This window comes from Orbicella faveolata, unplaced genomic scaffold (assembly GCF_042242905.1).
Source record: "Orbicella faveolata isolate gen_17 unplaced genomic scaffold, um_ofav_v1 contig_35, whole genome shotgun sequence".
Classification (NCBI taxonomy): Eukaryota; Metazoa; Cnidaria; class Anthozoa; order Scleractinia; family Merulinidae; genus Orbicella; species Orbicella faveolata.
The window spans coordinates 13,257,321-13,281,750 of record NW_028301564.1 but is presented as its reverse complement, the minus strand read 5'-3'; the positions used below and the strand labels follow the sequence as shown (position 1 = coordinate 13,281,750).

Sequence of the window (24,430 nt, the reverse complement as noted above, 5' to 3'; positions counted from 1 at the left end):
TAATATAGCTTGAGCGGTCGGAAGAATTTCTTTACTATACATGAACGGAACTCTCTGTAACGTGTTTTGGAGGAGATGCTTGAAAGATCAGACTTCTCGCCCCTTATTGACACTTGAAACGAATTTGAAAGGATACGGTTCAACGTGAACACTTTTTCCCTTAACTGTGGAACGCCATTCATTCGGTATGGCACTGACCACTTTCATTAACAGGAAATATTAACTTGGGGTTCGTTTTGCATTGAGGGTTTTTCGCACTTCCTAGAATGATATTATCTTTAGAAACCAAATCTCCGACTTTACCTATCCCACATGTATTGTGAAAGAAGGCATATGATACAAAGATTTACCATCACTCAGAATGTATTTCTTATTCCACACAAGTTGACTCTTAATATCTTCATAAGAACACATTTCGTTCTCTGTGAGAGTGGACCATGCATCAAGGCAGTCTTTGTAAAACCCAGGCATAGATATTGGCAGATTACGACAATCAAAATGGCACTGAAAAAAGGAACCTTCCTCCTACTTTTTTTCAAATAATAACTCAAGAAAGTTTTCCAAGGACTAGCATAATCTTCAATATACTTCTTCAAACACACGGTTCTTTGTACTAGCATAGAATCATACATTCTAAGCCACTATCATTCATCAAAGTTTTATTTTTGCACTTTGTGTAATGAGCTAGTTTTATTCAAATGGCTTGTTCTATTTCCCTGCTCTGCTTAGTATTAGGCAGATTTATTCGCAAAATTTACCACTCGGTCGACAAATTAATCTCTTTTATACACACTAGACACTTTTGGGGTGTGGCTCCATAGCCATATCTACACCTTCAGTGCTGGCGGGTGGAATAGGTTGGCCGAAAAAAATAAACAATTAACCAAATACAATTTTGACCAGGCAGCAACTACAGTCCACGGAAATTGACTGGGAGAAGATCAGAATTTCAAAGAAAAGAACCTGTGGGTAAAAGCAGGGATCACAAACTGTCTTCGGGACTTTAACTTGGTGTAACAAAAAGAATCTGTTTTATTGTAAAGAGGTGGATACTGCTATGGGAATTACCTTGCCTTTTAAAGTGGTACTATGACGAAAATCGCATCTTTCCGATCTAAGCCATTTTAAAACATAAACAAGTAGTCTACATGAGAAGAAAAATGCTGTTTACTATTTTCAATATCACTTTTCGTTCCAGAGATATTCAAGTTTTTAAATATGCAAATTGGCCAAGTGATGATGTCAGACACTCAACCAACTATTGATCAAATATTATGAAGAGAGATATCTCAGCCAATTTGTATCAGAAGTGTTTGACTCTTTGCATTAAGATTCTACTCAATGTGCTACACAAAACGAGCTGAACAGTTTTGTTACCATGGCAACATACTGGGTTTCAGACCTCCCCAATATTAAAGGCTTTTCTGGCCACCTTTGGTGTTCATTTTGATATTTGCTAATGGTGCCTCATATATATGCATGATTCAGCAAGCATATAAATATGTTAGCTCGAGTTCGTGGTCTGGCTTAATGTTTTTCGAGCTGAAAATTACTAACATATTGAAATCAAGTGGGTGGGGACCGGAAAAGAGTCAGTTGCTATAGGAACATAATTTTTCAGAGTAGTAGGTGTGTTGCCTGTAAAACTATTAGCCTACCAAGTTTCAATGGTCTGTGCTGCACATTGACGGAGATAGCTCTATTCATAGACTTGATATAATATTGGGTTAAGTGTATGACGTCATCAGTCATCTCATTTGCATATTTCACACATTTTTCAAACTTAAATATCTCCGGAAGTAACGAAGATATTTGCAAACGGTAAACGGAGGTTTATTTCTTTCACGGAATTCTACGTGATACACCTATAAAATCAAGGGATAAAAATTTGATCATAGTACCACTTTAAAGTTCCCACGTCGGACATACATGACGTAAAATACGATCAAGGTTATCAAAATAAGAATGGCCAGTAAGGTCAGAACGACTACAATCACTTTAAATTAGTGTTGTTTTAAGTAGTGACCTCTATGGGAACATCCTGCATGTTCTTAAGAGGTGTTGCTGAAAGCAAATTCACAATTAACTGTAATTATGACTAACTTTTTTAACTTCTCAAAATATTCTTGAATTTCGCAAATATTCTTAGAAAGTATATTATTATAGAAAAGAAAGAGTGTATCTTGAGTTGGCTTAAAAAGATCTTTCTTATTCCTTTCCATAAATACATCTAACAAACTAGAGTCTAAGGAACAGCAACAAAACTACGAAGTCGCTTTAACTAAACAGAAAGTATCCTGTTTGCATGCAGGATCTATCACTTAGTACACAAGTTGTCTATGAATGGCGTCATTAATAAAATATGTCAAGGAAAGAACACCTGCATGGAGACGTTATAATTGCTACTATGTACTATGCTCAATCTCCAACATTCGGCAATGCTGTAACATGAACTTCTAAAACCGTTCTCCAATGTAATAAAAATTATAACATATCCTTGTTATCCAACTAACTCTCTATCTGCTAAGAGGTAATTAAACACTGAACTAATCATTCATAGCATCGCTTTTGACAGCAGTTTTAGGTGGAAGTGTTCCTGACAAAATTTAAATTTCGAGATTTCTCAACATTAACGCTGACTAAGTCATTCAATTGTTTGTCTAGTTTCCTCGATTAACTTAACTTAATTAAATTAAATTAACTTAATGTATGACTGAACGCATCAGCATCAATTGGCCATTATCTAAGCTAATATCTCTTAAGCACTACCACGAATTCGAGCGGAAGCCAAAGCAAGTATCGACTACTTATGTCATCACTTTCCCTCTTCATCGATCGAGTTATACATTCGCATAGTTTGCCGAATGCGCATTGACGTATGTGGGCAGCTGATCATGATGTTCGTCATCGTGTTGCAGCAAAGGAGAAGCGGCCACAGAAGATTCATTCATACAGTCTCCTTGTTTACTTTTCACCAGCGATGCATAGGAACTATCCCCTGGCACCTATGCAAAACACAAGAAATTATAATTGAAACTGAGATACATGGGCTTTTGTACCAAAACTTTAATTGAAATTACCATCATTGTACGAGGAGTCAACATGGCATATCCACACTCTTGTCTCGAAGATTGGTCTGTTTCCCGCCTCTGATTTTCGCGTTTCATACCACCGGGTTCTGCTTCCTCAGAGAACCCAAGCTCTCTCGCCACATTTTCTGGGCTCAACGAAGTCCCGTCTTGATTATCAAGTTGGTACCTGTTACCAAAGAGATGAGCAAAAACAGTGTACATGAAAAAAACATAAGAGAAAACACGCGGGCTTAAAACTGGCGGGAAGTTACGAATAAGGGGAGATGTATCCAAAGTAGTCCTTGAGGCAAAAGCCAGTACCCCAAAAAAGTCAAACGGCTTAGGAAGCAACCCAAAAAGTCCCTTTTCTCAGTATGGACTGACGTTTCCTTGTCATTTACATGTAGTTTACACTTTGTAAATGCAACTGCGTCAATCGTTTAACAGAAATGAGAAGTGCTCAGATTATTTTAAAGAAATTAAACTCTGAAAGCAAAGGGTCTTGCACCTCCCAATCACTATAACATGTGACTTCCCCCACCTCCGCCCAACCTGGAGGTATTTTGTAGTGGTTTTGTAATACCAATTCACATTTGACTTATTATTATTATTATTATTATTATTATTATTATTATTATTATTATTATTATTTATCACAAGTGCAATTATATACGCACTATTAAGCAGGTGACCTACCTTACATCGGTTGCATTTCTTACATCTAGTAAAGACATAATGAGCGGTTAGAAGATAGTTTTATTAAAAGGGACAATCGTAACAGAATAAAGCAACCCAGTTCTGTCACTTTCACTTTGTGATTAGAGCGTTCCCTAAACTTCCCCCTTTGAGTTTTGCACATTGACGTTTATCATTGGTTCCGCAGGGTATATACGATTTTATTAAAAACTGGATCATTGGATAATGCAATTCGATAATTTTCATTGCCTTAGCCATCATGGGTTATAATATGCTCCACAAACATGGTAAGCGTAAGCGTGATTTTTTGAGGCATTTTCATTTTTTATTTTATGCTAGCTTTCTATACTTTGGGGGCATTTCTAATAAAACAATTATTCCACTCGCGCATGCTGACTATGATATGATTATAGTCAACGACGCGCGTAGCGCCGAGTTGGCTATCTATCATTTCATATCCAACGTGCACTCGCAGAATAATTTGTTAAGTAAACAAAGAAAAAGAACAAATAATGCAAGATAATACAATAGTAGAGAGAAATCAAAACTAAAATAAAAGAAAATATATTACAACATATAGCGCGGGCGCTAGTCCTACCTAATCCCTATTGAGCCATCATAAACAAAATCTTTACGTAAGCGCGGCTGTGCTCAATAAAATGACGTGTGCAGTTTCATTTCAGCTGCAAAATTTCCTTCGAGTTTCGCGCGAGTTCCTTTTGTTTACGTTTCGGCAATGTGAAGATTATTCTGAACAATCCAAACCCTACTTGGAACCTTTGACTTTTGCCGAGCCAAGGTGTTTACTTAAACTTGAGTATTTTGACCTTGTTTGTCTTCATTTTCATTGAGTATTTTTGACTTTGTTTGCCTACATTTTTATTATAACTAAATCGAAGAAGCGCATTTTTTCGTTGACAATTTTAGACGTTTTCGTTCAACTGATTGTGGCGTGCTAGGATCCTAATGACCTATGTTTTCCTTCACCGTGCATTGTGAGAACTTTGTAGTTAAACACAAATAAAACATGTTTTAACGCCCAATACGTTGTCGCCATGTCATAAAAGAATTGGTTCATGCTTTTAGCTGTGCGTATATCGAGTTATGGATGCACTTGGAAAGTTTGGAGAGCACTCAAGGAGCTAGAGTTGCTGTCGACTATCGCCTCGAGCAACTCTTACGCTTCTTTTTTGCTCACCAAACTTCGCCGTGCGTCCATAACTCGATATACGCACGCTAAGCATGAACCAATTCTTTAATGATAAAGATGATAAATAATATGAAAAGTTTCAATCAATACTCCATGCAGGGCTGATATTGGTTACAAAAGGAGTGATTGAACTTCATGAAGATGATAACACAAAGTGTAAACTACTATAGGTAAAAAAATTATATATCTATCACGAGCTAGTATCAAAATACATTACTTTCTAAGATTCTATCAAAGACTAAATATAGATATGAAACGTTCTCTTAAAGTAACCAAAATACCGATATCAGTAGCACCTGCTGACATGTTATATAGGTAAGACAGTAAATTACCTTTTCGTTGTTTCTTTCGCCAAGATAAGAAACATACACCAAGAATGAGCAACACAGCAGACAATACTGCTACTAACGACGTAAGAATTATCACTAATAAGGCGCTGTTATCTTTGTCATGAGTCTGCTTCCCTCCTTCCGGGTCCCTGGTAGGATCTAATAAGTGACAAAAGTTGCTTAGAATTCTTTTGTAAGGAGGTTAAAAGCAAGAAATAGTGGTTTCAATCGAGTGTCGTAAAACCAAAACCAGTCATTACTTTGGCCCATAACAAAGAAAACAGACAATCTAGTAAACCAATCAGTACGAGGGATTCAGGATTGGTTTTGGTTTTACTTGTGATTGGATGAGAAGGTGGCGCAAGTTCTTAAGCCAGTCTCTTAGGGAAGAAATGCAAAACCAGATCAAGTGCAAATACGTTCTACATTCAGTTACGCGAGAACCACCATGTGTATTTAACCTTGAGCGTGAACTGATCGAAAGTTATTGGGCACAGAAGACATGTACCCCAGATATTTTTGTACAAAGTGCTATTTGTAACAAAGAAAAATAAAATAGTTATATGAAAATCGATGACACAATGTACATTGCAAAAAAATGTGCGCTCTCACAGAAATAACACTTCGGCTTTTGACATAATGATTGATTATACACTCCGCTTGCGTATGGAAAATTAGGGTGTGGATTATTTTTTTTCCTTTGCTTGAAATTTCATTTCGAGGCTCCCAAAAGTTAATTATAACTGTGTTAACTTACTGTAGAGACAGTGCTCCACTCCATGTAATGATGTTTTGTACTGAGTCTTTGAAGCCCGAGCAAGAAAACGCTTGAGATATTCTCAAGTCAATATAATATCTGTCAAGAATAATGTCGGAGGTAGTGATATTTTATGTCTGGTTCCGATGAACATACATTTTGTCTTGACAAAGTCACAGCTTAGACGATTGAGATCGTATAATCGAATTGTTAAAAAAAAAAAAAAAAAGCGCGAGGGACGAACGCAAGGGGAAAATCAGTTCATTGTTAGTGGGTACGGATCGTCATATCGAAGATAGGTTATACGATTAAAAAAATGTTGAAAACAACCGTTTAAGGTATATATGGAATGTACAAGACTTACCCTCTTGATAGCAACCGTCGACAGGAAACTCACAAATATACCCAGAGATTGTTTGTCTTGAACAATTCAAGTCATTGTACTTTCCATAATTTCTCAAATAATTCTTGTACATAGTTGCACAATTCCCATCACCATCCGGTTGCCCTATAGCCCAAAGAAGATCTTTCTGTGATGTGCTCTTGTTACTTAACCATCTCCACTGTCTAGACCGATCACCTTTACTCAAACCGATAAAATATTCGTCAGCTATTGTCAACTTTAAAATAGTGTTTTTCAAGAAGATCCACTCCGCGAAACTTTCAATAGACACAAGATCACCAAGTCCAGTCTTCTTGCATAATTGCCTGCTTTGCTCCCAACTTAGACGGTAAGAATTCGCGTGAATTGTGTAATTGGAACAGCCACCTTTGAACCATTTAAAGGTTTCACCTATGTAACAGAAAATTACGAACAAAGATGAAAACTAGTCAAGCATTCGTACCGGGGAGGGGTACTCCCTACGATGGCCTATACGAGTAGGCTCACCCGAAAGGGGTACCTTTTTCAGGCTTCAGGTATATTAAAGGTTAAGGGGTTCACAAGGTGAGGTGTATGAAAGGGTAGAGAATCTTTCTTTTAGGTATTCAAAAGGGACCTTAATTAAAATATTTCGAGGAGACGCACCTTACGGTAGTATCATTTAATTTATTCAAGGGTGCAATGTTCTCACGAAGGTAAGGGAACGGGGTACCTTTTTCAATAGCACTTACATGAAAGGCGTACCTTTCTTGCTATATGGTAAGGGGTTGGACCTCGAGGCGGAGCATCCACGTATAAAACTTTATAGAGTAGCCACCCCCCTACCCCGCTGAATATAAGACATTCAATTAACCGTAGTAAACTTATTCATGTTTTTATTTGCCTAATTTCCTGACCAACGACGGGGATAACTCGACACCGTACCTTATAATCTCGAGGACATTAATTTAATATATAACGATTATACAGTACGCTTAATTACGTATGGCAAAGTAGGATAACGGATTAAATGTTTTGTCCTTTGCAAGAAATAATAATACCTTCAAATAATAATGATAATAATAATAATAATAATAATACAAAAAAATACTTGAAAAAATACTTCATGCTTACTTCCGTAATCCCGTCGATCAAATTTTTAGAAAGCTCGTCGCTGAACCCCAATATTATGGCTTGTAAATAAGAAACAACGCCAGATCAAACAATTTTCCTACAATATTAAAACGAGAAAAAACGGTTCGTTTCTAATAAGATCACACAACGCGGATGGAGCAAATCACGGGGGCAGTTCGATAAAACGTACGTGCGACCGAATCAAGATTAGTTCGAGTGGGTCGCCAGGGTTAAAAAAAAAAATGAAATGATAAAATAGAATGTTAAAAAAAGTGTAAAAATCCCTTGTAGGTATGCCGAAAATTCGCCATACATTTTCGGGCACAGGATAAGCAGGAACTCTGTTAAATCTATAACAATACACTTTTTAATTACTAAATGTCCGAGTTACATATTATACACCAATTAAATAAGTGATATTTTATGTCGGGTTCCAATGAACATACATTTTGTCTTGACAAAGTCACAGCTTAGACGATTGAGATCGTATAATCGAATTGTTAAAAAAAAAAAAAAAAAAAAAGCGCGAGGGACGAACGCAAGGGGAAAATCAGTTCATTGCTAGTGGGTACGGATCGTCATATCGAAGATAGGTTATACGATTAAAAAAATGTTGAAAACAACCGTTTAAGGTATATATGGAATGTACAAGACTTACCCTCTTGATTGCAACCGTCGACAGGAAACTCACAAATATACCCAGAGATTGTTTGTCTTGAACAATTCAAGTCATTGTACTTTCCATAATTTCTCATAGTTGCACAATTCCCATCACCATCCGGTTGCCCTATAGCCCAAAGAAGATCTTTCTGTGATGTGCTCTTGTTACTTAACCATCTCCACTGTCTAGACCGATCACCTTTACTCAAACCGATAAAATATTCGTCAGCTATTGTCAACTTTAAAATAGTGTTTTTCAAGAAGATCCACTCCGCGAAACTTTCAATAGACACAAGATCACCAAGTCCAGTCTTCTTGCATAATTGCCTGCTTTGCTCCCAACTTAGACGGTAAGAATTCGCGTGAATTGTGTAATTGGAACAGCCACCTTTGAACCATTTAAAGGTTTCACCTATGTAACAGAAAATTACGAACAAAGATGAAAACTAGTCAAGCATTCGTACCGGGGGAGGAGTGCTCCCTACGATGGCCTATACGAGTAGGCTCAGCCGAAAGGGGTACCTTTTTCAGGCTTCAGGTATATTTAACAATTATTCCATGAGCGCGCGTTGGCTATAACCAATCTCATATCCAACAAGCGCGAATGGAATAATTGTTTTATTAAATTCGGTGCGTTTGTATACTTGGAAATTATAGCTTAATTTTATTGGGTTTTAATTTTACAAAGCGACCGGAAATCGATGTGGCGAAAACAACAACAAGTGGGAAATCACATGACATGCGCGCCGTTTGTAAAATTAGTTGAATGAAAAATTTGAAAGGGAAGCAAGCGAATTTGCTGAATGAATTTACAATCAAGTAGAATTCAAGAAACGTATATCAAATGAAGGAGATGTAAACTTGTTCAGAAAGTTTGAAAAGCGTTCAAGTTCGAGTCATGGAGAAGAGCCGAATAATTGTGTACTTGCACATTGCCGTTGTAATAACGCTGCGGAAAACTTTGATCGCCATGTGACACAGACGTTGTGCCAAAATTATGCTCGACAAGACGTCTTTCGGAGTTCCCTTGCTTTGAAAGCCATGGCATTTCGAGCTGTATGTGTGGAGCTCATTGTTGGCCAGACTCAGAGTCAGAGACAGAAACTATCTTAGCGTCAGATTCATCTTCAGAATCTCCGAGGCCACCCTGATGGTTTTTCGTGGCTGGTAAAGAACCGGGCTTACTTCGGTTCAGCTCAAAACACTCAACTCCTTTAGGTGTTTTTCGCAAGGACAGCAATGATGCCTGTTTTCCTGAGGCCTTTTACAAATGCTCTAATAATTTATTTGCCTGGTCAGAGATAATGGAAAACGGTTTGTTGTGCGGCGGCGTGCGAAGGAAATGATCAATGGCGGTTCTCCTTATGGATTTAATCGATGAACTTTTGCAATACGTGCCATCTTTCTTCCTCGCAGACGAGTAAAACCACTTCAAACATTCAGTTCTTCTTTTGACATTGCTTATATCGGTTTCGGAAATTTGGTGCCACCAGGACTAGCAAGCCATTCTGTTAAGGTAAACATTGTTTTTGTTACATAATCTTCATGAGTGCGTAAAATCTCGACTGTCATATCTTAATTTTGCGACTTTTCGAGGAAACTTAACGTACACGTACCGTTAAATAATCTAATCTCGAACTTTGTGGCTTTTTTGTTGTTACTGGGACGGCATTGTCCATAATTTCCTGTATTTCTTCTGTAGATAGCTCACCGAATCTGTTTTTTTTTTCGTCCATGTTTTTCTCGACGAAACTTGACTTCCCGCGAAAAAGTTTATGCCGAGCGACATTTACCGCATTCATTTCCATATAAGGTCAAACGCAGGTATAATGGCTGGTAACCGAGATCCAGTGAACCAATAAGAAAGCTAGAATTGCATTATCCGAGGTTGAGAATTTAATAATAAAGGTTAAGGGGTTCACAAGGTGAGGTGTATGAAAGGGTAGAGAATCTTTCTTTTAGGTATTCAAAAGGGACCTTAATTAAAATATTTCGAAGAGACGCACCTTACGGTAGTATCATTTAATTTATTCAAGGGTGCAATGTTCTCACGAAGGTAAGGGAACGGGGTACCTTTTTCAATAGCACTTACATGAAAGGCGCACCTTTCTTGCTATGGGGTAAGGGGTTGGACCTCGAGGCGGAGCATCCACGTATAAAACTTTACAGAGTAGCCACCCCCCTACCCCGCTGAATATAAGACATTCAATTAACCGTAGTAAACTGTTTTTATTTGCCTAATTTCCTGACCAACGACGGGGATAACTCGACACCGTACCTTATAATCTCGAGGACATTAATTTAATATATAGCGATTATACAGTACGCTTACGTATGGCAAAGTAGGATAACGGATTTTAAAAATGTTTTGTCCTTTGCAAGAAATAATAATACCTTCAAATAATAATGATAATAATAATAATAATGATAATGATAATAATAATAATACAAAAAAATACTTAAAAAAATACTTCATGCTTACTTCCGTAATCCCGTCGATCAAATTTTTAGAAAGCTCGTCGCTGAACCCCAATATTATGGCTTGTAAATAAGAAACAACGCCAGATCAAACAATTTTCTTAAAATATTAAAACGAGAATAAACGGTTCGTTTCTAATAAGATCACACAACGCGGATGAAGCAAATCACGGGGCCAGTTCGATAAAACGTACGTGCGACCGAATCAAGATTAGTTCGAGTGGGTCGCCAGGGTTAAAAAAAAAAATGAAATGATAAAATAGAATGTTAAAAAAAGTGTAAAAATCCTTTGTGGGTATGCCGAAAATTCGCCATACATTTTCGGGCACAGGATAAGCAGGAACTCTGTTAAATCTATAACAATACACTTTTTAATTACTAAATGTCCGAGTTACATATTATACACCAATTAAATAAGTGATATTTTATGTCGGGTTCCAATGAACATACATTTTGTCTTGACAAAGTCACGGCTTAGACGATTGAGATCGTATAATCGAATTGTTAAAAAAAAAAAAAAAAAAAAAAAAGCGCGAGGGACGAACGCAAGGGGAAAATCAGTTCATTGCTAGTGGGTACGGATCGTCATATCGAAGATAGGTTATACGATTAAAAAAATGTTGAAAACAACCGTTTAAGGTATATATGGAATGTACAAGACTTACCCTCTTGATTGCAACCGTCGACAGGAAACTCACAAATATACCCAGAGATTGTTTGTCTTGAACAATTCAAGTCATTGTACTTTCCATAATTTCTCATAGTTGCACAATTCCCATCACCATCCGGTTGCCCTATAGCCCAAAGAAGATCTTTCTGTGATGCGCTCTTGTTACTTAACCATCTCCACTGTCTAGACCGATCACCTTTACTCAAACCGATAAAATATTCGTCAGCTATTGTCAACTTTAAAATAGTGTTTTTCAAGAAGATCCACTCCGCGAAACTTTCAATAGACACAAGATCACCAAGTCCAGTCTTCTTGCATAATTGCCTGCTTTGCTCCCAACTTAGACGGTAAGAATTCGCGTGAATTGTGTAATTGGAACAGCCACCTTTGAACCATTTAAAGGTTTCACCTATGTAACAGAAAATTACGAACAAAGATGAAAACTAGTCAAGCATTCGTACCGGGGGAGGAGTGCTCCCTACGATGGCCTATACGAGTAGGCTCAGCCGAAAGGGGTACCTTTTTCAGGCTTCAGGTATATTTAACAATTATTCCATGAGCGCGCGTTGGCTATAACCAATCTCATATCCAACAAGCGCGAATGGAATAATTGTTTTATTAAATTCGGTGCGTTTGTATACTTGGAAATTATAGCTTAATTTTATTGGGTTTTAATTTTACAAAGCGACCGGAAATCGATGTGGCGAAAACAACAACAAAAGGCGTCATCTATTTACCGCATTATTCCAAAGAACGTAACACTGCCGTTCCGACCAATTTCTTAGCACGCTTTAATGTAATCGAGAAGTGCCCGAACAAATTTGACTGCCTTGTTAATGAAATGCTGTGTATTCAAGATCTTAAAGCAGCACTGAATGTGCAGTCTGACTCTCTTGTTGCTGAAGTATTCACGTAATGAGCTTGGCACTCTTTTAGGCAAATTCGCTTTAACTTAGCCTCTTCACAAACCGCTTGTTATCTTTAATTATGTAACCTTGATAATAACGCAAGATGTACCGAAACGTCGGTTTCTATAACTTATATTTCTTGTCTCATGTATTTCCAAATCGTCTCACTAAAACTTCACATGATAATTATTTGCAGCACAAAACTGTTTACAATTTATAACAATTGTATTAAAATCATTAAAAAAGGGAGGCAAAATGTAGTTTACAAGAATGAATGAAATTGAGAAAGCCTGAGAATTGGACAGAAACGTAGCGAAAGTATTTGCGGTTTGAGTCATCGAGTGTACGCGAGAAGTAATAAAAAAAAAATACAATTACTCTCAAACTTTACAATACACATTCAACTATTATTCTACCATAATAATAATAATAATAATAATAATAATAATAATAATAATAATTAGATACGGAATATAATGATTAGATACGGAAACATGTTTTACAGGTTTAACAGACATCAAATTATGTAAATATTATAGCATTTTGTAAAGCTTAGCTCTAGTTTTTGTCACAATAAACACATTATTGCTATTAAAAAAAAATACTAATAATACTACTACTACTACTACTACTACTAATAATAATAATAACAAACTTTCGAGACTGCGAAAACTTAATTATAACTGTATTAACCTAAAGTAGAGAGAATGTTCCATGTGATGATGCTTTGTACTGAGTGTTTAAAGCCCAAGCAAGATAACGTTTAAGATAATCACAAGTCGATATGATATCTGTCAAGACTAATGCCGGAGAGCAGTGATATTTTATGTCGGGTCCCGATGAACATACATTTTGTCTTGACAACGTTAAGGCTAAGACGATTAACATCTCATAATTATAATCGAATTGTTAAAAAAAAAGCGCGTGGGATGAATGCAAGGGGAAAATCAGTACATTGTTAGTGGCAGTACCGATCATCATCGAAGATAGGTTACACGATTTAAAAAATGTTGAAAACAATCGCCTAAAGCATATATGGAAAGTACAAGACTTACTCTCTTGATTGCAACGGTCGACAGGAAACTCACAAATATACCCAGGCGTAGGTTGTCCTGTACATTTCAAGTCATTATACTTTCCATAATTTTTCAGATAATCCTTGTACATATTTGCACAATTCCCGTCACCACTTGGTTCCCGTGTAGCCCAAGGAAGATATTTCTTGGATGTGCTCTTGTTACTTAACCATCTCCACTGTCTAGACCGATCACCTTTACTCAAACCGATAAAATATTCGTCAGCTATTGTTAACTTTAAAATAGTGTTTTTCAAGAAGAGCCACTCCGCGTAACTTTCAATAGAAACAAGATCACCAAGTCCAGTCTTCTTGCACAATCGTCTGCTTTGCTCCCAATCAAGAGGGGTAGATGTCGCGTGAAATGTGTAATTGGAACAGCCACCTTTGAACCATTTAAAAGTTTCACCTATATAACAGAAAATTACGAACAAAGATGAAAACTAGTCAAGCATTCGTACCGGGGGAGGGGTATTCCCTATAATGGCCTATAAGAGGAGGCTCACCCGCAAGGGGTACCTTTTTCAGGCTTCAGGTATATTAAAGGTCAAGGGGTTCACAAGTTGACGTATATGAAAGGGTAGAAAAATCTGTCTTTTAGGTATTCACTGGCAAAAGGGACCTTAATTAAAATATTTCGAAGAGACGCACCTTGCGGTAGTATCATTTAATTCATTAAGCACCACCTCATTAACTTCATTTCAAGGTTTGAAAACAGAGATGCAGTGTTCTCACTAAGGTAAGGGAATGGGATACCTTTTTCAATAGAAGTTACATGAAAGGCGTACCTTTTCTGTCATAATGGTATAGAAAAGGGTAAGGGGTTGGACCTCAAGGCCGAGCCTCCCCGTATAAAACTTTGCAGAGTACCTCAGCCCCTTCTTTCTGGATATAAATAAGACATTCAATAAACCGTAGTAAACTTATTCATGTTTTTATTTTCCTGATTTCCTCTTCAACGACGGGGGAAAACTCGACACCTTATTATCTCAAGGACATAATATATAATGATTATATAATGATTATATAATGATTATACACTACGCTTACGTATGGCAAAGAAGGGAAATAAGTTAAATGTTTTGCCCTTTCCAAGAAATAATAATACCATCAAATAATGATAAAAAAAAAAATAGTTGATGCTTACTTCCGTAATCCCCTCCCGATCGAGGATGTCTATGCATCGTTTTCACGTGACGTCATCACTTTCTAAAATCCAAAACGAAAGAGCCACCAAAGTTTTTGTCGTCATCAGGCACAAGAAGCGGTATATTTATATCGGTTTACAATTTTACAGCTCAATAGCGTGCTTCGTTTGGAATCCAGAGCATTTTGAATTTCAGGGTTATGGAGGTGCGTGACACAAGGCTATGATCGAGTTTGTCGAAAAATATATACTTATCCCATGATTTTGAGCCTTTTTAGAAGTTAAAGCATTAGGAAAAGTGCTTATGTAAGTGCTTGTTTGATCGGTACCGATAATCAGTCGCCTAGATAGCCAAAGCAAGTTCCAGATGTTTACACTATTTTCCGGCCGCCATATTGGTGTACCACGGAGGTACATCAACATGGCGTTTTCATACCGGGCTCTGTAAATATCGGCGAAACATTTCGACGAATATCTGAAGTTTGGGGAAACGCGCAGGCCTAAAACTTGGAGAAGTGGCTTATTTAGTTATCTTCTATAACATCATAATTTCATAGCTTTTTCCACTGGATGGTTTTCGATTTATTTTTTTTATTGCGTGACAGTGAAAACGATTTATTGTTAATTGTAATTGTGTTAAACTGCAGAGATCAGAGAAAGTAACAAGCGAGAAGATGTTTTACTTTGATTGTTTGAAGTTCGTACATCAATAAGTCGGACTAACGAAAACAAAGTTGTTAGATTTAAAAGTCTTTTTTAAAAGCGACCCACGTGAGAAACGTTGCGTTACACATCACTTGCGAGCCGAAGGCTGGGCATGGCACCTCACGAATTGGTCACGCTAGTTGTGAAAGACAGTGTTAAAACATGAGGGAATTGCAACAAATGTTCGTGATCTGCCGATCGCTGTCACCATTTCAAAAACATATAAAGATGATATAACGATAATTGAACGTAAAATGAGTCGATAGGTGGGGGTCTCAGCTAGCAAGCTGACTGGCAAAACGTAAATACAGCTATGATCAATGTGATATTCGTTTCACTTCCTTGTCAGAACCAGTTCTCAAATAAATCGCCTGAAGCTTTCCAGCATGAGAAAAGCGAATTTGACAAAGCATAAAATGATTTGTATCCGAGATAAATAGGTAATTGAACATGCTATGTGTACCGTGAATCAAGTTTTAAGTGCGGAATCGTGGGTCCTTACAAGATAACAATTGGCTTCAAAATGGAGTGATATTATAAATATTCGCACGTACGGGAATGCCATGGATTATTTATGAAGCTTATAATCGTATACTAAAGTTAACAAAGATCAGTTCTTCGCTACCCTTACCCGCTCCGAAGTGGAATACTTGAATCGCCACAATAATCCAAACAGGCAGCTTCGCTAAATTCATCATCAAATTCAACGCCATTGAAACCCATAAACATAGACTGATTTGTTTCGACGTCGTTCCGCGTCGCTGATTCACAACGACGCAACTTCCCGTCACTTGAGGTGTGACTAGGGTGGAAACAGCGGAAGTCAGACACCATGTCACACTTAAGCGGAAATGGCTGATCGATGAAATTTCTAGAAAGCTCGTCGCTGAACCCCAATATTGAGGCTTGTAAACAAGAAACGATGCCAGACCAAACAATTTTCTTGCAATATTAAAGCGAGAAAAAGTGTTCCGTTTCTAAGAAGATCACACAACGCGGATGAAGCAAACCACGGGGTCAGTTCGATAAAACGTACGTGCGGCTGAATCAAGATTCATTCGAGAGGGTCGTCAGGGTTAAAAAAAAAGCAATAATAATAAAATAAAATGCGCATGGCGAAATTTCTCCATACATGTTCGGACACAGGATAAGCAAGAACTCTGTTAAATCAATAAACAATACACTTTTTAATTACAAAAAGTTCGAATTATCCCAAATTAATGTTAAGTTACGTGTAAACAACAGGATATATATTTTTCGGATTCATAAATGTTGCTGGATTCTTCAAAAGATATTTGAATTCGTAAGCGTTTGCACTGTAAAGGTATTCTGACTTTTCCTCTACCGTTTACACACATTAATAAACACAGCTAGACATTCATGCGGGAACGGTTAGGGAGTCTTTCGCTATCGGATTCATTGCAGTTTCAAGAATTGCTTACACTACAAAACATTTCAGTTTTGTTCCGTACGTGTCGTCACCAACTTGGGAAGTTAACACAGGATAAAAGCCAAATTGATAAGGTTACGTCTCGCGCTTGACCAAAGGAAAAAAAAACTGAAAAAAAAAAAAAAAAAAGATATACATGTATATAGTAAAATACATAAATTGTTACAGGCAAGTTTCTTGCTAACACACTGAGGCTAGTTTTTTTGCGACTACGTTCTCAGCGTTCAACTTTGCATGACATTTTGACTTCCATTCTTCCTAAGGCCAAATGAAAGGGGATTGTTTTCCATTTTCGCTACCCTCATCGCGTTTCTCCAACCAGAGAGAAAAGATTTATAGATTCAGTTCAGCTAAAAATCGCATATTCATGACCTGGTCTTACAGGATAATACCGAGCCCTATGGAGAGCTTCTCCACTACTCGATTTTGCGCGAGGCAAGTGGTATCGAAGGAATTTATGGGCTTTCATAGCAAGCCAGCCACGTTGCTAAACGTAAGGCGAAGTTTTCACTCTGAAAACGCATCAAATATTTTCCGTCCACCTGCGCCGGAGAAATTTTGAAAACGCAACTATGACCGGCGTCAGAAAACCTTGAATGTCGAGTGCACTCTCCAGGGTTAGCGTTAATCACATGACTATCAAGACGGGTTCTCGTTTTCAAAAATTATCCGTTTACAAAATGTTTTTCGCCCAAATAAAGCGCAAAGCCGGTGTTTTCAAATTCCTCCTGTTTGAAGAGCGTCTTCGATAAGCTCCGTTTCAGTGCCGGATTAGTCAGTGGACGGTAGACCTAACCGTAGAAGTAAAGCTGCGCTTTCAAATTTCTCCTGCGTAGTGTGGACGGGGCAAATTGGCAGCTTAACAATACCTAATGGTACGTTTTCTTTAGATCCTCTGCAAATAAAAACGATGACGTCAACTGACCAGAGTTTGTATAATTGAGCGTGGAATACAACGGTTGATAATTTTTTTATATTAAGTTGGAAGTTCTAAAAGTGACAGATTCACTCTAAATACATCTAGAATACAAAGATTACACCCTTTTTTTAAAAGAATACATTTTATAAGAATATTGAGGCTGAAATTGGCGAAATTTTAAGGGTATTTTAAAAGTAAATCCGAGGCTTAGATTTTCAGGAAAAGAATATAATTTTATGTGTTGAAAATTTGTAAATGCAATACAATTATATGTTTTTAACTTGACCGTATAAAATTCATTTTTTGTCCCTGAACGGGAAAACTGGCCGAAAAAAAAAACAAAATCAGAACTAGCCGTATGTCCCAAGAAGTTATATGTGTCATATCAAGCTTCAATGCCTGCAGACTGGCTCTAAAATTACTTTAACACCGCAGACACCAAATACATTTGAAAACAGAAAAGCCATGCGCTTTAATCTAAGAATATTCACAAGAATATTTTCAGCCTAAAATCGGCAGAAAAATAAGAATATTCAGTCTCCGCCCAAAAACAATATTCTTATAAAAAAAGAATGTACTGCGAATTTCTGAAGAAAAATATTAATTCGTTCTTTTTTTTTTTGTTTTGTTTTGTTTACTTTGTCCCCAGCGTTAATTGTCGTTCATTAATGTTTTATTTAAGGTTTGGCTAACCATAGCGGTTAGTCTGCTACGGATCATCCTACTCCGTTGGTTGATCCAAATGTTCCTCTGGTAATTTTGCGCTTGCATCTGTCTTGAGATAATCGATATCGGCGTAGACAGTTGGAAACTCTCTTTTAACTGGTCCCGTGTTGCTTGTTGTGGAGTGGTTTAGGTCGGCGTACACAACACCACGGTACGGGGAAGGCTTCTGTGTGTAAAGCAAAATGTTAATTATTGGCAAGGAAAGATCAGCAATGGAAAAATAAAAAAAAATAAAAAAAAGCCTGGTTCGTGATAACTTGTCCATCAACACTACAGGGAGGTCAGGCTGTTATGATACTTATTAACTTGTATTGTAACCTTCGTCTGACAATGTATCAATAATGGCGTCAGGCTGATTTTTGGATTATTTTTCAAACAACATGAGATGATTGTAACAGAGAGGTTAAGAGAGCAAAAATCTTTGATTAATATTGCAAAAAGAAATTGAAAAAAGAAACAAGAAAAAGCACAAACAAACAAACAAACAAACAAAAAAAGCGTTCCCTTAATGTTTACCTGAGGTGGCCTCTTTTTCTTGTTTGCCTTGTCAACAACCGCATACAAGTAATCTTCCTTCTCGTCTCCTAGGAGTGCGCCCTGTGAGTGATTTGCAGGCTCCACAGAAGAGGGTCTCGCGTCTGAGTGATTTGCCGGATCCGCGGAGGACGAGCGATTCACAGGTTCAACATCTGAATACGGGCGAATCGCAGGCTCCAAACGTTTCGAGCATGGTGTTCTGGCGTGGACACTTGCTGCAGAGTCTCTACCTTTGGCATCTTTATGAACAACCGCATAAACGTGATCTTTATTTTCCTGTTTTTCTGCGTTTTCCACTCCATGCGCCTGAAGCTTGTTCGTAGCATCCAGTGGTGAGCTCTCCAGTGGCGTACAATAGCCATCTTCAGACTGCGTTTGCTTGGCGGTTCCATTCTCGTGAGTTAAAGACTCTTTTCTATGGGTCTGAGACTTGGTCTGTTTAACATTAGCATAAGTGGGCCCTTCTTGGACTTCAACGGTTTCATAAGTGTCCAGACCCGCCTTAGTCCTCGAAAGTGTTACATGTACTGTGACTTCTGTAGCAGAGCTATCCAGGTGTCGTCCGTGTTCAACTGATTGTTGTCCCGGACTTAAAGGTTTGTTGTAAGTGCAGCGGACCCGACTTTGGACTTCACGTGATCTAAAACGTTGTCATGACAATGATAGATTGACCTCTTGCATTACCAGATGCTTTTATTTATTAAAATTATGAAGCGTGTCAAATTAACTTAGTGTGGCAAATATCGTACTCAAAATTAAAGTCTAAATTATACCAACAACGTCCTCAATTTACACATTTTTCCCGTATTAGTCTCAAAAAAAGCTAGGATGTCATTCAGCGAATTGTAGTAAATCTATTGTCTTAAAACAAAGCTTCCTCGGTCTCAAGGTTCTTATATACTCCTTTACTAAGACAATAAAGTGTATTAATAGCAGTTGCTGTTGTTTTTTGCCCAACTTGTGACTTTCAAAGTATAATATTCTCTTCCTACTCAACTGTGTGGTAAATATTTTGTAACTTAAAAATGCCAGTCGACTCTTTCCCAAATTCCACACATCCTTAAGCCCCATCCCATATCCAGAGTAAGATCTAGATCCAAGTGTATCGCAGGTTTTGATTGCAGCAAAGAGGGAGCAGAGTTTTTACAATACCAGTGGCACATACACAAAAAATCAAATTCATGATAATAAAAACCATCGAACAGTTCATAAGTAGCAAATTCATATTCAAATATATACTTACTGTTTATTGTGATGTTCCAGCAAGCGTCAGCGTCCCCGTCAGTAGTTATGAAGATATTTAGTAAAAAAACAATACAAACAAACAACTTAAAAAAATAAATAAATAAAAAACACTAACAATATATCAATATTGCTAAAAGGTTTGCTAAAACATGCCAAAATGAGAGTGTCTTCGGGAACAAGAGTAGGATGTTCTTCCATGCTTACTTAACACCAAGAAAAAGAAAACTGAGTTACCGTTCATATAACTTCAAAGACGATTGGAAAGTTAAAACTGCCTCATTATATCACCAGGGGCACACAACGAGCTAATTTGTTAGAATTTATCTGGGACCATCGTGACCAAGAGGTAACCAACAAATAAGCATTTCAGTTTTATTTTAGTTTTTTCCAACAGGAATACCTAAACCTACTTCATAGCAAGTCTTCTTGTTAAATTTGCCAGCCAGTAGACATATTAATATCTTATTTACACACACTAAACACTTTCTGGGGTGTGGTTCCATGGCCATATTTACACCTTCAGTGCTGGCGGTTAGAAGAGGATGGCCGAAATATTAAACAACCAAACACAATTTTGACCAGGCAGCAACTACATTTGTACAGCTCATGGAAATCGGATGGGGAACAGATATTCCAAGGACCAGAACCGGTGGGCAAAAGTAAGGATCACAAGCAGTCTTCGGAACTTTGTGTGACTAAAAGAAATCAGTTTTATGGTAAAGAGCTGTATGGTGCTAGAGGAATTACCTTGCTTTTTAAATTTCCGACGTCGCACATACATGACGTAAAATATGATCAAGATTATCAAAATAAGAATGGCCAGTAAGACGAGGACGATTACAATCACTTTGGTGTTGCTTTTGGTAGTTTCCTCTGGTGGAAAATCCTTCGCATTGTTCTTAGGAGGTGTGGCTGAAAACAAAATTACAATTTACTGTAATTATATATTATGGCTAAGTTTTTGCTTTATAGCGTTATTTTTCACTTAATCGTACCTGTATCAAAATTATTGATCGTGATTAATTCTCTGCAAGACTCTTTGTAGCGTATCTCAGTGTCGCGAGATCAAGAGGGATTCCAATTACAGACATTCAATTGCAATTTTAAAAGCTCTTTTGTCAGTTAACGTTCTTGTTGTGTTGGTTTGTGAATATGTTAAGTAAGAAACATTATCCCCAAGTGTTTGCAATCTTTTGAAGCACTTGAAGTTTTCAACTCAACGTGTTTAATTGGGTTTCTAAACTCACCCACCTGACTAGAAAAGAGTATTCTGGTTGGCTGATAGCATCATGAATAATTTATTACTTTCAGAAAAACTATTCACCAATGTTCATTCTTAACCATGACTTGAGCCGCGATTTTTGTTTTATAATAAGTTTTCAAAGGTGGTGATCAAGAACCATAAAACAACAAACTAAAAGATATCGGCACATGCCACTGGGCATGCAACAGTTTATCAGGAAGCCGAGCTTCTGCACTAACCAGAAAGCCTGAATCTTTAATTTTTTTTACCTCGGGAAAGAATATTAAAATGATGTGTAGTTGATAATATCTTAACCATAAGAAAAACTAAAACAAACTTACTGAACAATACAAACCTTAAAGCGGAGGTAATTAAGTTAAAAGAAACCCGTTATCCAAAAACGCGTTTCTAGCTATTCAAATTGCAATTAATTATTTGGCTTTAAGACACAAACTCGATTTTGTTCGTGTCTTCAGAATTTGATTCTGTCAATAAATATGTGGACGATGTTAATTGCGCCATGGTAGGTTTTGCGACTCTTTGGTTCCACTTTCTGTCGGTTGTGTTACCTCTTAAAAGATTAACGAACGATTTATATTATAAGACTATTTCTTTCTTTCTGTCCTGATTAAATTGTCGATCGATTTAAACCGAACCCCCAACAGAAACATGCCTGTAATCATGCTTACCGGCTAGACAATCGCAATCGTCACCGATCACAATCGGTCGTTTGATGCCTCTCTAACTACTCCATTTCCTTTCCACCAATGCCAGTTTTAATCATAAATTTACAAGCGAATATTTTGTCTTTGATTTGAGAAGCTGCACTTTGATTCTTTCAATAATTATTTTAAGGCAAACCTTTACTCGTTTTGCAGAAGGCTATTCGAACGAAAGAGAATCGTTAAACTCAAACTATTTTCTACCTGTTGATTCTGCTTCTGTCGATGGACTTTTGGTCGGTGTTGTTAAACGTGCTGCTGAAGTAACTGTCAAGGATGTCTGCCCCACTGTTGTTACTAAAAAAGACCATCACATGTTCAGATTAAATTTCTGATCCAATATGATATAAACCAGCCAGGCTCTATTTATCTAAGCAAATTAATTAACCTAATTGCAGTAGTCGTGACACGTGAGCTTTTTTATCGTCCAGGTATTCTCTATTCGACTCTACAATTAACGTGTCTTGAAAAGCTGAGCCTAAAGTTTTCAAGTTTGTCGTTTATAATACGTGATAATCTTTTCCATCGTTTCCCATCTTTGGTAAGTTTCGGATTATTTTTACCTCTTTAGCGTTTTTCTATCTTAGTAAACTACTATTTTCAAGTTTCCTTCAATTTCAAGGTAATTTTGTATATGGCCAAAATGACTCAAAATACCCTGACTATTGGCACAGAATACACTTATTATACTCCAACAAAGCTTGTTCCTTCTATTTATTGTCTGACAGAGGTCGAGACTACTACTTGAGTAGAAGGAAGAAACATTCTATTCCATCACTGTCTCTGTAATTAACAAACCGCTTTTCACGCATTCTGCTTGGCTACCCAATTCGGGATATGTTCGCGAGAATCGAATCTTTAGCAATCTATGAAGCAGCTTTCCCTAGTAAAACGAAGAAAATTGCAAAATGCAGCTTGGCAGCATTGAAACGTACTGATATATATATTTTTTTAGCCGTGAAGCTGTCGGCGAAATCGATTTGACACAAAACAAGAGATTATAAAACGATTTGGTTAAAATTGCAGTTTACAAGAACTTTCACTGATTAAAACAATGAAATTTATAAAATGTCTGCAGAGTGGTTTTTAAATCAAGAAGACTTTACAACTCCCTTAGAAGAAATGTCTCCGGAGTAACATAACAAGTGCCTAAAAAAATGTTAGAAATCGCGACAGTTTCTACGACAAATTTTAATGTGAACAGTTACGGATAGCAACGCCTATTGGTTTGGTGTAAAACAATCATTCCCCTCAGTGCATGTTGGTAACTACAGTAAATATTAACCTCGCTGTTTGGCTGCTCGGTATAAATATCCACCACTAGCCACTCCACTGTGGGGAACAATTGCTTATTATCCCCATATTGTCTGTCTAAATTTTATTTGACAAATCATAGCCACATCTGCATTTCAGTAAATATTTTGTTCCCATTTTTTTTTTTTTTTATATGTAAATACTTTTAGCAGTCCAGTAGTACAAAACCAGGGGAACAATTAGCCCCTGTCACAGCAGATCTCCTCGAAAGACAATTCTTAGAGACTTTTTCTTTAATTTTTTTTCGTTCGGGGATGGCACCTGTGACACAGACTAGGAAACCCGAGGGAGAAGGCCCACAACAAAGATTACTTTTCTATATTTCGTAGGAAATATATGTGTCCGCTTTTTTTAGAAAAACAATCTAAGTCGTTAAAATTTCCAATGTTTTTCCCGTAGTTATACACAACTGCAGAATCTCCACCACTGGGATAGCCTTTAGCCAAGGAAACTCTCCTTTGGTAGCATTTCAAGTATTCCCATTCCTTTTTAACTTGGAAGATATTTGTTATTTTCCAGGTTGTAGTGGTGGAACGATTTCACTCCATCACTCCTTCACTCCTTTACTCCTTCACTTCCCGTTAGACATTTGGAAATCCGGGGGAACTCCTATATGAAAAGGCAAAGGATGCTCGTAGGAAAATTTGAATTTAATTCCTAAGGGATTCTAATGTGGTCGTTGCTTGAGCTTTATTAGACCCTCATTAGAGATACCACTTAAAACGGAATAGGCTGGATCATTAACCACTGTTCAAGAAAGGATCCTGCGCGCACTTGTAGACCGCGTACTCGAGAGATCAGCGGAAATCAAGCCTGAAAACAGAAATGAAATGAGAGCGTTCCTTTTAATATTATTTTCTCGAGTACACCCTAAAGGATAACTGACAGCTAAAAATGGTAACGTTTCGTCATCAACACCCTAAGTGAGACCAGAATCTTTAATTTGTACCCGAGACGACACGCTGATCCCCGACCTTTTCATATATGAGTTCCCCCCCCCCCCCCCCCCACCCCTCGGTTTCAAACACCAGCCGTCTAAGGCTGTTTTACAGTTGCATGCAGCGTGTCAAGTT

The 24,430-nt window shown here is 37.4% G+C and overlaps 2 protein-coding genes and 1 pseudogene across 4 annotated transcripts in view; all 3 read right to left on the bottom strand.

Annotated features, from left to right (window-relative positions):
- LOC149103378 (macrophage mannose receptor 1-like) overlaps window positions 1–24,430 on the bottom strand; it is a 137,722-nt pseudogene that overhangs the window by 18,748 nt on the left and 94,544 nt on the right. The window lies entirely within an intron of this gene.
- LOC149103387 (macrophage mannose receptor 1-like) lies at window positions 1,009–16,282 on the bottom strand. Of its 2 annotated transcripts, XM_089272612.1 has the most exons (9): window positions 15,833–16,282; window positions 13,330–13,758; window positions 11,362–11,775; window positions 8,217–8,630; window positions 6,428–6,856; window positions 5,310–5,465; window positions 3,768–3,792; window positions 3,081–3,258; window positions 1,009–3,005 (listed from the first exon to the last, which is right to left on the bottom strand). In XM_089272612.1, the coding sequence occupies exons 1-9, from the start codon at window positions 15,912–15,914 to the stop codon at window positions 2,841–2,843; spliced, it is 2,292 nt and encodes a 763-aa protein (XP_089128738.1). In that variant the 5' UTR covers window positions 15,915–16,282; the 3' UTR covers window positions 1,009–2,840. The 2 variants fall into 2 exon arrangements, with proteins under 2 accessions (XP_089128738.1, XP_089128740.1); XM_089272614.1 differs by lacking the exon at window positions 6,428–6,856.
- Window positions 16,369–24,430, bottom strand: part of LOC110056390 (uncharacterized) — a 56,729-nt gene continuing 48,667 nt past the window's right edge. Inside the window, exons 6-9 of the mRNA XM_089272617.1 lie at window positions 22,248–22,340; window positions 20,826–20,990; window positions 18,813–19,462; window positions 16,369–18,462 (exon numbers count right to left, since the gene is read on the bottom strand). Of these exons, the coding sequence (XP_089128743.1) occupies window positions 18,292–18,462; window positions 18,813–19,462; window positions 20,826–20,990; window positions 22,248–22,340 (1,079 nt within the window). The 3' untranslated portion in view covers window positions 16,369–18,291. The remainder of the gene's footprint in view (window positions 18,463–18,812; window positions 19,463–20,825; window positions 20,991–22,247; window positions 22,341–24,430) is intronic.

Excerpts from the sequence above, each read along its gene's own strand:
- LOC149103387 (XM_089272612.1), bottom strand. The coding sequence starts at position 15,914 with ATGGCGTTGAATTTGATGATGAATTTAGCGAAGCTGCCTGTTTGGATT. Across the intron at positions 8,631-11,361 it reads CGACGGTTGCAATCAAGAGG|GTGAAACCTTTAAATGGTTC; the intron begins GTAAGTCTTGTA and ends TCTGTTACATAG. Across the intron at positions 3,259-3,767 it reads AGAAATGCAACCGATGTAAG|GTACCAACTTGATAATCAAG; the intron begins GTAGGTCACCTG and ends CTTTGGTAACAG.